Source organism: Xenopus laevis, chromosome 2L (genome assembly GCF_017654675.1).
Source record: "Xenopus laevis strain J_2021 chromosome 2L, Xenopus_laevis_v10.1, whole genome shotgun sequence".
NCBI lineage: Eukaryota > Metazoa > Chordata > Amphibia > Anura > Pipidae > Xenopus > Xenopus laevis.
This window is the reverse complement of record NC_054373.1, coordinates 158,332,893-158,349,367: the sequence shown is the minus strand read 5'-3', so window position 1 is coordinate 158,349,367 and position 16,475 is coordinate 158,332,893. Positions and strand designations below refer to the sequence as shown.

The window sequence follows — 16,475 nt, the reverse complement described above, 5'->3', positions numbered from 1 at the left end:
CAGACATACTGAAATACAGTTAGTGTAACATGCAATAGGGAAGAGATTTAGGGACATCATCAGGACACAATACACACGTGGCAACCACGTTCAGAAACGTTATCCTAGTAGGAAATCATTTTCTTTAGAGCTATTAGGGAAAGCTAAACAAAGGGGTTGTTCCTAATAAATGGATGTTTTAAAGACAGTAATCGTGGTCTCTGATTTTGAGATTTGCATAAATTCTGGGAGAATTACACATTTTAACTTCATGCGTTCATATGTTCAGTAGATATATTTACTATAAATTTGTGAAAAAGAAAAGGAGACAAAAACCAAGCGGTAGATAAAAGATGTGCAGGAACTGTTTTTATGTAGCATACCAGACTGGGTTGCATAACTTATTGACCCTGTGTCCCCAGCTGTGTCCCCTTCTAACCCTTCAATGAGCTTGGAGAAACAATTTGCTCACACCCTACTGACCACCACTCACCAACTGCAGTCAAAGGTTCTGCTCCCCAGAAGTGATACCAAATGACCACATGTAGAGCAGTAGTTGTCTGATTATTTCATTAAAGCAACCCTAACTTTTGGGCAGGACCCCCCTTGTTTCAAAACAAGGTTACAGATATTGCAGTGACAGACATTCAGCCATAGTTTCAAGATGGATAAAAAAAATAAATGTTCCTCCCAAATGTCACCCTTATTGACCTGCAAACTGGTCTTTCTGGTGTATCTAAACAAAGCAAATAGTCTTTCTCCTCAGATTTTACCCAAATAAGCCTTTATACTGAGCCTTCCCCTCACAGGCCAGCACCATGGTTTGGGAACTACTGTTACAGAGTCACTAATTGTACTGATTATTAGGGTCTTGTGGTCTCAGTGAGTTGCTGGGATCTCTATATAAGCCAGTGGTAGTTTCACTTTAGGTTCAAGCATCCCCTTGGAGGACCAACCTTTGTTCAGGGCAGTGGGCACCCCTTTTAAGGTTCCAGATGTAGTAAACTGTTCCTATATCAGCCATTTATTCAAAATTCCAAGAATATCTAGGGGAGTAAATGCATATTCAACTACAACTCTCTACTAACTTTTCTTGTTGGACTTTCATGGATAACTAGAGGAAACAGGCATTATGTCTACATTTCAACCTAAATGAACTTCAGATCCAGACCCTTACTTTTGTTCCACACTCCCTCAGTGGTGGCCTGCCCCACAGTTTGGGAACCACTGATTTAAGCTGACTTTTGGGCCTTTTAGTCTTTTTCCTGCCATATCTTGTATTTCTATTTTACAATTTAACAAGCACATTCAATAACTGTAGGAGAGCTTAAAGGAAAACAATACCCCCAAAATGAATACTTTCATATTAAGTGGAATATTAAAGGATATTATCAAACTGGAATATATATTTAAGTAAATATTGCCCTTTTACATCTCTTGCCTTGAACCACCATTTAGTAACGGTCTGCTGCCTCAGAGATCACCTGACCAGAAATACTACAACTCTAACTGTAAGAGGAAGAAGTGTGGAAGCAAAAGACAGGACTCTGTCTGTTAATTGGCTCATGTGACCTAACAAGTATAGTTTGTTTGGTTTGTTTGTGTGCACATACGATCCCAGAGGGCTGCCCTTGTTTTTAAAAATGGCAGTTTTCTATTTATGATTACCCAATGGCACATACTACTTAAAAAGTATATTATTATGAAAATGGTTTATTTAAACAGGGATTAACATATGGGCTGTTTTATGTGATATATTTTTATAGAGACCTACATTGTTTGAGGGGTATAGTTTTCCTGTAAAAGACGTGAAAACTTCCTTTTCTGTGTGGGCAACGGAAAATATTTGGAACATAAATCTTGACTTTTTCATCTCCTGACCACAATGGCCTAGACTCAATTTGCATGTCAACATCTTTCCTAAAATATTTATATCCCCACACGCACGGCCCTTCTCTCATTTACTCTGACTGTGCCACCTGGACAGACATCACGTGTACCAAAATGAGAAAGCTTAAAGATCATTAGCTGGAGGCATGGGTCATTACTCATAATTACTAGTAATTGTGTGTATGGGGGTTGGGAGGATAGGAGCTGGTGACAGGTCTGGTGCTGGATTAATGTTCTACTCTGTTTCATAGCTGGAACACAAATAATGGGAAGGGAGTGACTTGCAACAAAAAGTGAAGAGACTTTACTCACACTAAAAGATTCATTTATACTGTATCTTTTTCTCAGGGGAATCTGAATAGAATCCAATAATCTTTTCATTTTATTATCACAGCTACTTGAGTATATAAACAGAAGCTGCTAATGTGGCCTATAGAATGTAGCTTGTGAGAATCAACGTAGAAAAAACATCACAATTTGTGATAAAATTGTAATAAAAGAAAACTGACATTTTTACCTCCCCCATACTAAACAAAATATTTAAAAATATTCTAAAATAAACAAAAACTCTAAAAAACATTGCCATTGGCAGCTAAATGAAGACCACCAATCAAACGCAGTTAACATTATGAGATCCAGGTGTGAATCACCACTGACCCTGCACTATAGGCCACCACACAATTTGATCAAATACTAATATTGTAAAACAAGGGAATCACTAACCAATCAAACACACTGACTGGGTGCTGACCAAACATGTCATTAGAGGTCTGCAATAGTAACAAAACTTCACTGGATAGCATGATTCTGGAAAAAAAAGTAGAAATAAATATATCCCTCCCGGTTCCATCTGCTACTTGTTTTCTAGAGTCCTTCAAAAAGAAAAAAAAAACATTTACCAGTGTCCCAGATGTAGATGCTAGATGCACAATGCTGTACCCCTTACCTCTAATTTTCTAAGCTTTTGTTCAGGCATTGCCTACTGGTGCTCCCTAACTTATTTGTCCAATTAATGTGCAATTTAAGGTGCAGGATTGGGGGACACCTTTGTTTCTCCCAAGGCTCCATTGAATAACTGCCAAAGGCATATTTTTTTTTGTGGAACTTCTTTTATTGTTTTTTTCAGTTAAACAGAATAAAATAGTGTTCATACATTGTACTTTTCACACAATGGCATATTTTTCATCTTATATGGCTAATTATGGACAGGTGGAGGTACCCCTGGGAGTGAACCAACATGTGAAGCTCATGTGTGCAAAAGACTTTTGTTGATTTAGTTAGTGCTGTAATGTTTATCATTATCATCAGAAACCCAGGAATCATTAGAGCATTCTTTTCAGCTTACTTCAGTATAATCCATGTTTACATATTAGTTTAATGTTCTTCTTTTCAAATTATGTTTCTTCTAATGCCATCTAGTGCCCTTTAATGGAAATGCAAGTTTTCCAAAGAACAAAATACACCAGGCTACAGTTGTGTAAAACCTTGATGCTATGGTAGAGCCAATGTGATTGATTCCTTAATTGAAAGGATCAGGGATATACTGAATACATAATATTTTCATTTGGTCAGATAACATTTCTTCTTTTGGTCTATGACTTGGTCTAAACCAGTGATAATGGGTTCGGACCAAAAACTAGGTCCGCATGCTGTTTATGGTGGGTAATAGCATGGATAATGTGAAATGTTTTGCTACAAAAGAAGTACATCATTCATTTGAAATCTATTCTTTTGGGTCACAGGCTCACACATCCCTACATTGAAACCATATATTATTTTAGAAAACACAACCCAGACTCAGTTAATAGAAAATTAAACCTACTTAGCCAACATAAGGACCCTGCACAGACCCCCCCCCAAACCAAAGCCATCCCTAAAACACAGCCTTCCTAAACCAACAATATAAAGGCTATTTTACTACAACTCCTTTGTTTCTTTTGCCGATACATGTGCATTAGCACTTTTTAGCACATATATTCCTTTTTGCAATACACCATTTGGGAGCAAAGGAATGGCCGACAACTCCACCATGACACTATGCCTTAGAAAGACTGGAATGGGGGTCTATGTTGCCTAATTGGGGTTTGCTTTCTCGTAGAGGGCTATACATTTATGGTTTTGTAGGCATAATTTCTCAAATGCAAGAAGACCGTGCCCCTCAGTGCTTAATGTGAATTTGGCGACTGCAGAGGATGATATAGACCATGTCAGGATTTACAGTGGCCCAAGTAAATGGGAGGTGCAAGGGAGACCAACACTACAGAGCTGAAAGAAAGACCTGAGAATAATATAAAAGAAGAAAGCTGACCAATGCAGTGTACAGTATGTGAGGTTACGCTATATACAGATGATGCAGCTCTGTAACAATGTCTCCCAGGCATCTGAAATGTATGATACAGCTGCTCCACTATATCAGTTTTGCCTGGCAGACTGGCAGGGGCCTTTTCTGCCACAAGGTGAGAACTTTGCCACAAACTGCACTTTAGCATGGGTGACAAGAGTGCCAAACATGTAAGGTGGATACAAGGGTGAAAAGTGCAGTATCTGCACCCTGGCCACTAGATGGGAAGAAAAACAGTATAAATAGGTGCAAGAAACCACGGGTGTGGCAGTTCGTAGGTGGGCGTGGAGGAAAGAACAGCCGAGCCATGAAGTAAGTAGTAGGCTTAGCCAGAGTTAGGAAAGTTCTGTTATAGTGTGCACTAGGTGTACAAGCCAGTTAGGAAAAGATAGTAAGGGCAGTTAAGAGCCCCAACCAGGAATAAGTGGAACTAACCTTACGGTAGATCCTCTACCAGTTAGGGATGAAGTGATAGGAAACAGGATAGTAGAAGAGAGGGCTATGGGACTGTGGCCATCGTGAAAGTCCTGTCTGGAAAAGTAAGGGAGCGCCAACGAGGAGCGTCAGTTATTTTAATGCAGAGACCGCAATAGAGCATCACAGGCTCATTTTTAAACAGGTGCTAAATTGTATAAGTCCAAAAGTTCGGTTTGATCAGTCTACTATTTTATTTAAAAGAAATTAAACAAATATGTTGCAATTAAGAACCCTCAGATCTCCTGCTTAAGGTGGCAGACAGAACAGAATATCTTCTGTTCTGTACGGTACATTCAGAATGCTTTTTTGGCTGGAATAGGAATACATAGCTAAAGGCTTCTTTTTCTTCAAAATTGCCTCAAGGCACCCCCAACAGTACTTTCAGTCATAATTGTGATGCAGAGAGAATTACTTTCTTCATTCACACTTAAGTCAGGGGCAGTGCAACCCTTCCGATGCTGTGGATCTTTATACGTTCCAGTGCAGGGGAACAAAGGAGTGTATTTTCCCTTAGGCTGTACTAATTGTGGCCCAGGCAAGTGCTGAACACAGGTGGAATGCAACTTGATGCAAAAATAGAACTAAAAACCAAATCTGCACCATATTTCATCCGCCTTGTGTACACCACTCTCCATCCAACACCACCGCTGCCAGGCCCCTTCAGAGCTGAACCTGATGCAGTTGTATGCTTGATCCTCTGCTATATACACAGATAGAATCCTATGATTGTAAGGAAGTACAATAAACTGGATTACATATATTTATATTATATTACATATTACAACTTATATATATTATGAAACTATAAAAAGTAGCTTTATCTTTTTTAAAAATCATGTCATTTTTCAAATTAAATTCAATTTAAATATTCTCGCTTTTCAATGAAAACATGGTCAGGCTCATTTATCAACACTGGGCAAATTTGCTCCTGTTTGGTATCCCATAAGTCAGTCACTAGTGACTATAGGTTACTGCCCAAATGCAAATGTGTCCAGTATTGATAAGCGAGTGCATTTATTAATGAATAATAATGGTGGCCCTTTCTTCATTTGCATGCCAAGCATACAGAATTCTGGGAAGGAACCCCAGTTTGGCTTCTAACATTAACATATTCATGAAATATCCTATAGCAGTTATCCCCAACCAATTGCTCGTGAGTAACATGTTGCCCACCAACCCCTTGGATGTTGCTTCCAATGGCCTCAAAGCAGGTGCTTATTTTTGAACTCCGAGCTTGGAGACGAGTCTTGTTGCATAAAAAACACTTCCAAACAGAACCTCCTGTCGTTTGCCAGTCCAAATAGGGGCTACCAAATAGCCAATCACAACACATATCTGGGGCACTTATATTGGGGCTCATCAGCACAGTGCAGGAATTCTGTTCATCTTCTGCAGAAGCTAATCAGTCAAATCCCTAAAATAGTTAACGGACAGTTTTTACTTTACTACAATGTATCAGGTCCCATCAAGCAGGTAAATAATAAGATACCGGTCGTTCCACCACCTATAAAGGCCCCGAGAGTCTGTTACCTGACTCTTCTGTGTTCTGTAATCTGTCATCAGATAGCCATGCTTCTCTTGTGTTACCATAGTGCCCAACATGCTCGTTCCTCGCTCCCAGGCTGTATGAATGATCTATGAGCTTGTGTGCTTGGCCGAGTAGTCTTTCTGCTGGACCCTGCATTCTAAAATGCTCCATAAGGCAGCATCACCCTTCTATTTTACCTGCTGGGAAAAGCCATACAAACCATCCTCTAGATATAGATCCATCTGATGGCAAGGGCTTGTATGTCCCACAAAAAAGAAAAATTTGCTACAGAACATCAGCTTGCTGTAAAAATCCATTTATGAAGGGTACAGGACTCCTTTACAAGGATATATGGGATGATATACTGATAGAATTTAGGAGAAGATAATTATTTTGGAGGGCTCTCAATCACAAGCTGTCTGGATGTACTTATTTCTATTAAATGTGGACTAAATTTGACTTACTATGTTCAGGAAAATACATTCAGTGTTTCACCCAAATTCCTGCAGTCGAGACCTGACTGAGGGAAACTCATCGTACAATGGAACACTTTCCCCAGTGCGACTGGTGCGCAGCACTTCTATGTATGAGGTTGGTGGTGGGAGGCCAACCTTCAGCGAGTCTTTAAAGAAGTACAAAAGTACCACCAATATAGACTCTTCTGGTTGCCACTACAAGGATGAAGATACGGCATGGTTGTTTGCCAAGACTCAGGATTTCTTGCAGTATCTTCAGGACCTGTTAGCACTCAGGAAAAAATATCTAAGCAGCCTCCACAACCTGAGGTCCGTCACGGATTATTCCCCCATATCCAGCAAGTCTTCCAAAGGAGAGAAAAGGGCACTACCCCCTTCATCGGGAAACTGTAAGGTATGGAATGATTTTACAAGGTTCTTTCAGTGTAGCTGATTATGAGATTTTATTGGCTTTATGATCTATGGCAATGCTGCCCACAATTTTCAATGCCATGGTCCAATAATACACTTTTTCAAATGTTTTGTACCCAGACAATTATAAAACAACGATGTCTTACAAAGAGGCCTAACATTTTTGGCATGCTGGTGGCCATAGAAATCTCTTAGAGGGCCACATCCATCCTATGGGCCTCCAGTTAGACAGTACTGCTGTGGTGTCTTTGGTGGGACTATGCTTGGTTTTTATGTGTTGGTGACCCTGGGCAAAGATAATATTGGTGCACCCCCCTGAAACCCAATATCTGTAATGTCAAGTCAGAACTTAGTACAACTGGTGGAGTTGCTCTGAGCAATATATTGGTATTTCTGGCATCTGAAAAGTGGTCACTGAACAAGAGGTCAGTGGGGCTTTGTTATTGTTATGCCCTTTTATTAAGATTACCTTGTGACAAGGAATAGCCTCCAGTGGAAACCTAAGCAAATAATCAACTACTTTTAGGAAGTTTGTCCTATGGGGAGCTTAGGAATTTAAGAAAGGCCGCTGTTGCAGTAGCTTTTGAGTTCCACTGTGTTTGCTTCTCCGCTTGTTCATCAAAGGTTTCTTACATCATATATATATAGCATTGCAAATGGTCCCGCACTCTTTTTGTTGTGAAAGTAAATGTGTTTTATTTACAATGCATATCCAACTTTTCAGCCCGCATTGGGGCCTTCAATGCGGGCGAAACGTTAGATATGCATTGTGAATAAAACACATTTACTTTCACGTCAAAAGGAGTGAGTGTCCATTTGCTATGCTGTATGAAAAGTTTTGACCGATGCACCAATCTATACTTTAAATATGGCAAGAGTGCGTACACTGAACAAACATATATACGTATTGCCTTTAAATCCAGCGACAGGACATGTAATACTATAGATATTGACAGTGTTTGTGTCAGCCATTAGGGTTAGTGCTTCTATCCAATATGTTCCTGTTGCAGAGATGCTGTTACAGAACCTTCATGATGACAGAGACGCAATGTTATGTGTCTCTCTGTCTCTGCCCTATCATGTTTCAGGTTTTTACTTTACTTAACTGGTTTCTTTGCATGTTGCCCTTACTCACATTTCTCCATTCTCCATATGTTATAGTGGGGGAGGGTGTATTGTGTGTTCTAACAGGAGTTTGTACTAACCATTCTTGTCTAATGTGTATGAAAAATGCATGTGATGGAGCTTCATTAGAGTCAGCGTGGCCCTTAAGTAATCATTTTTACTCTTTGCCGGAGCCCATGACTTTCATTGAACCAACCTATGGCTAGATTCCATTAAGAATGTGTCAGTCGTTTTCAAGAGTCCCCAGTCAAGGCCTGTATGCACCAATCTGAACCACCCAGGGTAGTGGCGTAACTAGATGTTGCTGGGCCCCACAGCAAATTAATTTTAGGGCCCCCAACATATCCATTGTTTGTCCTGTTTTACCAATATATGTTCAAATTGCTCATCAATGAGAACCTCATGGGGCCCCCTGTACCTCCTGGGCCCCCCTGCAGACGCAGGGTCTGCTTCCTCTGTAGTTACGCCCCTGACCCAGGGCACCGTTTTACCTTATAGCCCAGCCCATTACAGTTTCCCTTCGGCATAGGGCTCGTGCATGGCTGTACAAAAGGGCCACTGCTTGTCTAGTTTTCCTCTCGACAATCTTCTACATGTCTCACAGTCAGTGTATTGAACCACTGGGTTTAATGTCCAGCAAGTAGTACCCAACAAGTAGTACTCAATGGTTATTCTAGGGCATGGTTATTCCAGAGCATGGTTCTATGTGTCATGACACCCCAGCTCTGCAAAAATCAATTACAGTTTTACCTGGTCTAGCACTATAATAAGTGATCACGCAACAACCTTATATCAAATTGATATATTTGGTGTTCCTTACTCTGTTACATCAAGAAATTTGTATCATTCTAAAACTGTGCTTTTCATTTCTAAAAAACACTTGTTAGCACTGGATTTTAGGACCACTTTGCTCCACATGGGACAGGAGGATGCCAGAACAAAATAAAGATTTCTGGGCAACTCATGTATCTTCACTCTATTGATCTGGTATACACAAGCTATGTTTGCCTTGGACTCTCTGTCTATGCCAAATTCTTCATGATATAATAAAAACCAAACTCAGTGTTCAAATCTTCTGTAGTAATATCATCTGCAATTACAGTGTTTTCAGGTGTCAGTGATTGTCTGTGGTGATTGGTTGTGGTGTACAGCATAAGTTGTTCACCATTAAATCATTTTGGATTTGGAGAGGGAGGGAAGAGCCGCAGAGTAGCATCAACTAGGGGCAGGCAGAAGACCCATTAACAGGTACCTGCCCAGCACCCCCTATCTTTGCACCCTAGGCAGGTGCCTCTTCTGCTTACCCTTAGTTTCAGCACTGGTCTTAGGCACAACTGGGGTGGGTGCAATATCAAAAAGCAGCCCTTTGCATGCATCGTTGGGGAAGGTGGGCTTGGCAACGAGCAGTGAGGTGGTGGCAAACGAGGCGGTGGCTGGTGGAGCAGATGGTGGCACAGAGCAGCATTGGGTGCCTATATATCATGGCCCAGCTCTGCAAGTCACGGTCTAATAATTTGAGAGAAAAAACATAACTGTAGAAATCAGAAGAATTGCTTGCTTATATAGGACTGTACGGGAAAAGGCAATGCTGTATTACAGAGGTTTAATTTACTGTACAATTGCCACATATGATAAAGTATTCCGTGTAGAGCATTTTAGTGCTCAGTAGCAGTATTAACATTACATACCCTTATTATATTTTGTCCATGCAGGTTTCAAAGGAAAACACGAGGCAACACCTGAATTGTGAAATTTTAGATGCGATTGCTTATTTCGATGCTGTTATTGCGGAACTGGATTCAGAGAGAAGAATCAGAGCACCAATACCAGATTTTAAGAATGAAGATGTTGACTTTGATGGTTTGTACATGAAAATGACCCTGTACTGTTGAATAGATATTAGGGGTCATTTACTATGACCCCAGACTTAAAGGAGAAGGAAACCCGGTCGGCGCAAAAACCCTCCCCCCCTCCCGTGTGTTGCCCACCCTCCCTCCTCCCCCTGGCCTACCTGTCCCGCTGGGCAAATGCCCCTAACTTGTTACTTATCCTTCTGCGCAGGTCCAGTCCACAGGCACCATCTTCTTCCACGCGATCTTCTTCCTGCTTTGACCAGCGTTTTGGGGCATTTCGCCGGTACGGATCTACTGCGCATGTGCCAAAAGTCACAAAGTTTTCCGATTTCACTTCTTGACTTTTGGCGCATGCGCAGTAGATCGTACTGGCGAAATGCTCCTACTGCGCATGCGCCAGTCAAAGCAGGAAGAAGATCGCTTGGAAGAAGATGGCGTCGGTGGACTCCGTAGACTGGACCTGCGCAGAAGGGTAAGTAACAAGTTAGGGGCATTTGCCCAGCGGGACAGGTAGGCCAGGGGGGAGGAGGGAGGGTGGGCAACACACGGGATGGGGGGGGGAGGGGTTTTTGCGCCGACTAGGTTTCCTTCTCCTTTAAGTGCTAGAGCACTAAGGTGCACTGCCCTTACATTCAAAAATGTTGCCTCTGCTCTTTGGCTGAGCTTTGCACCTGGCGCAGGCACTAGAACAAAAAAAAGTAGGACATGGTGGGTGGTGTTGTGGCCTACGTCTGTTCCCTGACTTACTCATCTGAATGACATGCAAGTGAGAGGCCACCTATGTGCCACCCCCTGCCATTTGGTTAAATGGAATACAGCGGACTCCATGACAAGAGCAGAAAAGAAGACAAACAAATGGAGTAGATGGAATTTAGATTAAATATAATCAATTAAAATTGTCATTTCTGAAAAAAATCAAGTTATAATACACAAGAGCCATGAATATCCTGCAAATTTTATGTTTATAAATTATGCTTAGTGATGTCATCAGTTATAATCGGAGCTTAGTGATGTCATTTCTGTCACATGGCTCACTGAAACTTATGTATTATAATAAAGTACCCTTTGTTGCAAAATATGAGGATATTAGAAATCACCTCAGAGTTCCATGACGAAGCCTATGGCCTCATGTTTTATATGGTCATGAAACTGCTTGGTAACTTACAATATCCTTATGTTTTACAAGAGGGGGTATTTTATTCAGTATATTCTTCACTCCCCTTCTCTCAGCAGTTGTCTCTCTTCATTCTTTCTTTATGCAGGAGACGGAGTCTAATTTTGAGTGACAGTTAGATCCAATATATCTTATAGGGGGGCTCCTTTTGCCTAGAAGATGTATTAGAGCTCACTCTATTAAAATCACCCTGTCTCTCTACATGCAGAATTTGTGCATCAGCTATTTTGCTTGATTTTAATTGTACTGTAATCAGTTATTTGAGTGAGCTCTAATATATCCGCTAGAAAAGGAAGCCCCCCCCCAAATGATATATTGAGTCCAATTGTCAATGAATATCTGACTCCTAACTGCTACATGAAGACAGAATGAAGAAAAACATGGGACAGTGAAGATAAACTTGATTATTTCAGAAACAGTACAGAATGTTTAACTGATTATAATTAGAAAGTTTCTTATTTTAGTGTGATTAAACTTATATTAAATTTTCAGTTTTGCGATAGTTCCCCTTTAAGGATTATACTGGATTGTGATATTAGTAGCTGCTGGGACCCTAATGTTTTCTTTCATAGGAATCAATAATGCTTGTTTGCACAGGGCTGGACTTGGTTCTGTAAGGCAAGCATCCCAATTCTAACGTGTTTTCTTTGCCTCCTCTAGTGGCCACCAGTAGCAGAGAACATAGTTTACATTCAAACTGGATCCTTCGAGCACCGAGGAGGAGCAATGAGGAGATCTGCACAGCAGCCGTGGTTCAGTATCAGACGTGGAGAACGGGCAAGGGGACCACAAGCGTCAAGAGAATAGAGAGACATCCCATCTATTTACCAAAAGCTGTGGAAGGGGCATTTAACACACTGAAATTCAAACCTAATTCCAAGTCAAAATAATAAAAGACTTCACGTATAGAATAATGGACTGCGATGGGGAAAACCCCCCCACATTTTCGGTCAAGGGTCGACTTTTGAATACATAACTATTTAAAAGGTCACTACAGTTTCTTTTTACATGGAAATGTCAGGAAGTGAATTTATAATTATTCCCCATATGCTTTTTATACATGGCATCTAGGAAGGTGTGTTTCACTCTGCTTCAGGTTTAAGCTATGCCTAAACTGGCGGGCCACTCTAATCACCCTCCCATGGCCTTCCTATTCTGTTATAATCTCCAAATGGCAGCAGTGGGCGTGATCAATCAAATAACAATTCTGCGGGAACTGTAAGCTTATAGTGCCCCTTTCCATACTCATATCATTTAATTGAAATTGTATGTCCCCAGTGGGTCTGTACCCACGGTAACAAACATTAATGCTGAATGCAATCAAAACAGGTCTTGTTTTTTATTGAATTCACTATAGATCTCGGTTGCTGTGAGTACAGACCCATAGGGAAACTGCTGTGATCTGAATGCATACAATAGAATTTTCTCTAAATCAGAACATAGAGAAGCATTTACAATGTGTTTGTGCCCATTCTATATCCACATGCTCCTTAGATTGGAAATTAAGAAGCTGTTGATTGATTTTCCTGGGGGGAAAATATGCGTCACAATGCAATAAATACGGTAGTTCTGGATTGGCTCACATGAGTGGTTATACTCAGAAAGACAGGATTTATACTCACTGGAAATCCCTTTTCCCTCAGGCCCAATAGCACTTACACATGTATACTGTATATATACTGTATATACACATATACACAGTTAGGCCCAAAAATCTTTGGACAGAGACAACTTTTTTTTCTAATTTTGGTTCTGAATATTTCCACAATGAATTTTAAATGAAACAACTCAGATGCAAATTAAAATGCAGACTTCCAGCTTTTATTCAGTGGGTTGAACAAAAAGATTGCATAAACATGTGAGGAACTAAAGCCTTTTTTAAACACAATCACTTCATTTCAGGGGCTCAAACGTAATTGGACAATTGACTCAAAGGCTATTTCATGGGCAGGTGTGGGCAATTCTTTTGTTTTGTCATTATCAATGAAGCAGATAAAAGCCCTGGAGTTGATTTGAGGGGGGGGGGGTGCTTATTTGTGGAAGATTTTGCTGTGAACAGACAACATGCGGTCAAAGGAGCTCTCCATGCAGGTGAAACAAGCCATCCTTAAGCTGCAAGAACAGAAAAAACCCATTTGAGAAATTGCAACATTAGAAAATGGCAAAATCTACAGTTTGGTACAACCTGAGAAAGAAAGAAAACCCTGGTGAACTTAGCAACACAAAAAGACCTGGACGTCCACGGAAGACAACAGTGGTGGATGATCACAGAATCATTTCCATGGTGAAGAGAAACCCCTTCACAACAGCCAAACAAGTGAACAACACTCTCCAGGAGGTACTGTAGGCGTACAGATATCCAAGTCTACCATAAAGAGAAGACGGCATGAAAGTAAATACAGAGGGTGCACTGCAAGGTACAAGCCACTCATAAGCATCAAGAATAGAAAGGCTAGATTGGACTAAAAATACATCTAAAAAAAAAAGCCAGCACAGTTCTGGAAAAACATTCTTTAGACAGATGAAACCAAGATCAACCTCTACCAGAATGATGGCAAGAAAAAAGTATGGAGAAGGTGTGGAACAGCTCATGATCCAAAGCATACCACATCATCTGTAAAACATGGCGTAGGCAGTGTGATGGCTTGGGTGTGCATGGCTGCCAGTGGCACTGGGACACTAGTGTTTATCCATCATGTGACACAGGACAGAAGCAGCCGAATGAATTCTGAGCTGTTCAGAGACACTGTCTGCTCAAATCCAGCTAAATGCAGTCAAATTACTTGAGAGGTGTTTCATAATACAGATGGACAATGACTAGGGATGGGCGAATTTTTTCGCCTTGTTTCGCCAAAAAAATTACGCCCATAGACCTGTATGGCATTGTGTGTCAACAAATTTTTTTTGCTGCCCATAGACTTTAATGGGTGTCGGCGACATTTCGTCATCGGCGAATTTTTGACAAAACGAAACGGGTCAAATTCGCCAATCCCTAACAATGACCCAAAACATACAGCCAAAGCTACCCAGGAGTTTATTAAAGCAAAGAAGTGGAATATTCTTGATTGGCCAAGTTAGTCACCTGATCTGAAACCAATTGAGCTGCATTTCACTTGTTGAAGACTAAACTTCAGACAGAAAGGCCCACAAACAAACAACTGAAAGCCACTGCAGTAAAGGCCTGGCAGAGCATTAAAAAGGAGGAAACCCAGAATCTGGTGATGTTCAAGATTTCAGGCTGTCATTGCAAGCAAAGGGGTTTCAACCAAGTATTAGAAATGAACAAATTATTTTCAGTTTTTTTATTTGTCTAATTACTTTTGAGCCCATGAAATTAAGCAATTGTGTTAAAAGGCTTTAGTTCCTCACATTTTTATGCAATCTTTTTGTTCAACCCACTGAATTAAAGCTGAAAGTCTGCAGTTCAACTGCATCTGAGTTGTTTCATTTAAAATTCATTGTGGTAATGTACAGAACCAAAATTAGACTCTGAAACTGAGGGAAAAGGGATTTACGGTGACTATTAATCGTGTCTTTCTCTCACGTCCCTACAGGCAGCACTTACGAGAGTTCAAAAGCAGTAATAGGAGGGAGGGAACATTAGGCCTTAAGGACAGATTGAGCAAAGGCTGTTTTTCGAGGTGCTGAAACATCCAACCTGTAATGCTTTGAAAAATCTGGAGAATTTAGACCATGAAGCAGCTCTGCAAATTTGGTCCATTGAAACCCCTTCCTACTCTGCCCAAGATGCTGCCACTGCCCTAGTAGAATGTGCCTTTAGCTCTTCAGGAACTTGCTTTATTGTACGCTATAGAAACTGCCCCAACCTCTCGTCGTGAATGTAGAAAAGATGTACTTTTGTCAAAATACTTACACGGAGCTTCCAAAGCAGATTCTTTTACCATCGAGGGAGGACCAGTCGTTCAGTCTAGTGACCTTTCTTATTGGTCCCAAGCACTCAGCAGGAAATTTTGTAATTGTTTCATATGACACTTTGCCCATGGAACAGCCTCTGTCCGTAAAACTTCCAAGAAAGCAAAATCAGTGTCTGGCACATGCACACTTTTGGACCGGGAGATGGAGGAAGTGATGCATGCTTCTGCAATCTCTACAGCGGTGATTTTTTTTCCAGGTGCCTATACAACTAAACTATAGCGATTTGGTGAATTACAGTATGGCGTTTCAGGAGGGGGTCACACAACCTACATTTAGTAATATAATTTAAATAATACCTTTTGTTCTTTAATATACTGTCTAAAATATAAGCAGAGCAGGACTTACCAGCAGAGGCAGGGGGGTAGGCAAGAGGACCACCGGATATGAAGTGGCAATACAAAAAGCAGCCTGGCATGTTATCCAAACTCCTCATTAACTACACAGACCTGGAAGTGCCACCTCCCGGGTGCGATGAGCCTGTGTATGATGATTACGATGAGTACGTGAGACATCATGATGCTGCCAGTACTTCCCTTCCGTCTGAATAATCGGACGGGTATAAAAAAACAATTAAGGGGAAGGCGGGGGAGCATTGCAGATGGCAGAACAAGCTCTACCACACATAAGCTCCAGGGAAGGAACACAAAATGCAAACCCATACCATCATACCCCGCACGGCACAGGAGAGACAAACCCTGTTCAGGGAGCACATCCACATAGTGGCTCCTGCAGCCAAATTACCACAGTAGTTTAAAAAAAAAAAGGAAAGGCTGGTAGGAAAAACAGAGGTTTGGGAAAGGAAATGTGGCCTATATGGGGGTGGGATGTTTTTTATTGGACAATTTATTTACCTACAAGAATGAGCTAATCTCACATGCAAGTGCTGCCTGTAGGGATGTGAGGGGAAATGGGCATATGTCTACTATTCTGATCCCCACAAAATAAAATGCAAGGAAATCCAGGACAACTGTGCTATTGGACAAACAGGGATTTCCCAGCATCCCCCATACAGAGCTGATATTTACAGAAGGCTTATGGTGGTTTGGTCACTGTGACTCCTTACCATTACCCCAAAAATGCAGAAGCTCTGGCAAGAACATTACTGCTTTTGTATTGATTATTATTCATAAGGTGATGCAGTTAGAGAAGAACTTGTAAAATACCAACTATAAAGGCCAGAAACATGGGGGCAGATTTATCAAAATGTGACTTTAGAGATTAATAAATAAAAAATCACCCACGTTCTATTCATTCCTATGGGATTTTTAGAATTGTATTTATCAGT

The 16,475-nt window shown here is 40.9% G+C and overlaps 1 protein-coding gene across 1 annotated transcript; it reads left to right on the top strand.

Moving 5' to 3' along the window:
• Positions 1-6,520: 6,520 nt before the first annotated feature.
• Positions 6,521-12,187, top strand: LOC121400057 (uncharacterized protein C13orf42-like). Its single transcript, XM_041582613.1, has 3 exons — positions 6,521-7,085; positions 9,940-10,087; positions 11,915-12,187. The coding sequence occupies exons 1-3, from the start codon at positions 6,681-6,683 to the stop codon at positions 12,142-12,144; spliced, it is 783 nt and encodes a 260-aa protein (XP_041438547.1). The 5' UTR covers positions 6,521-6,680; the 3' UTR covers positions 12,145-12,187.
• Positions 12,188-16,475: the final 4,288 nt, after the last annotated feature.

What these genes read in the sequence shown, in the direction of transcription:
- LOC121400057 (XM_041582613.1), top strand. Translation starts at nt 6,681, where the DNA reads ATGTTCAGGAAAATACATTCAGTGTTTCACCCAAATTCCTGCAGTCGA. An exon ending in CTTCATCGGGAAACTGTAAG is followed by an intron (nt 7,086 to 9,939) that starts GTATGGAATGAT and finishes TTGTCCATGCAG; the next exon opens with GTTTCAAAGGAAAACACGAG. An exon ending in TGAAGATGTTGACTTTGATG is followed by an intron (nt 10,088 to 11,914) that starts GTTTGTACATGA and finishes TGCCTCCTCTAG; the next exon opens with TGGCCACCAGTAGCAGAGAA.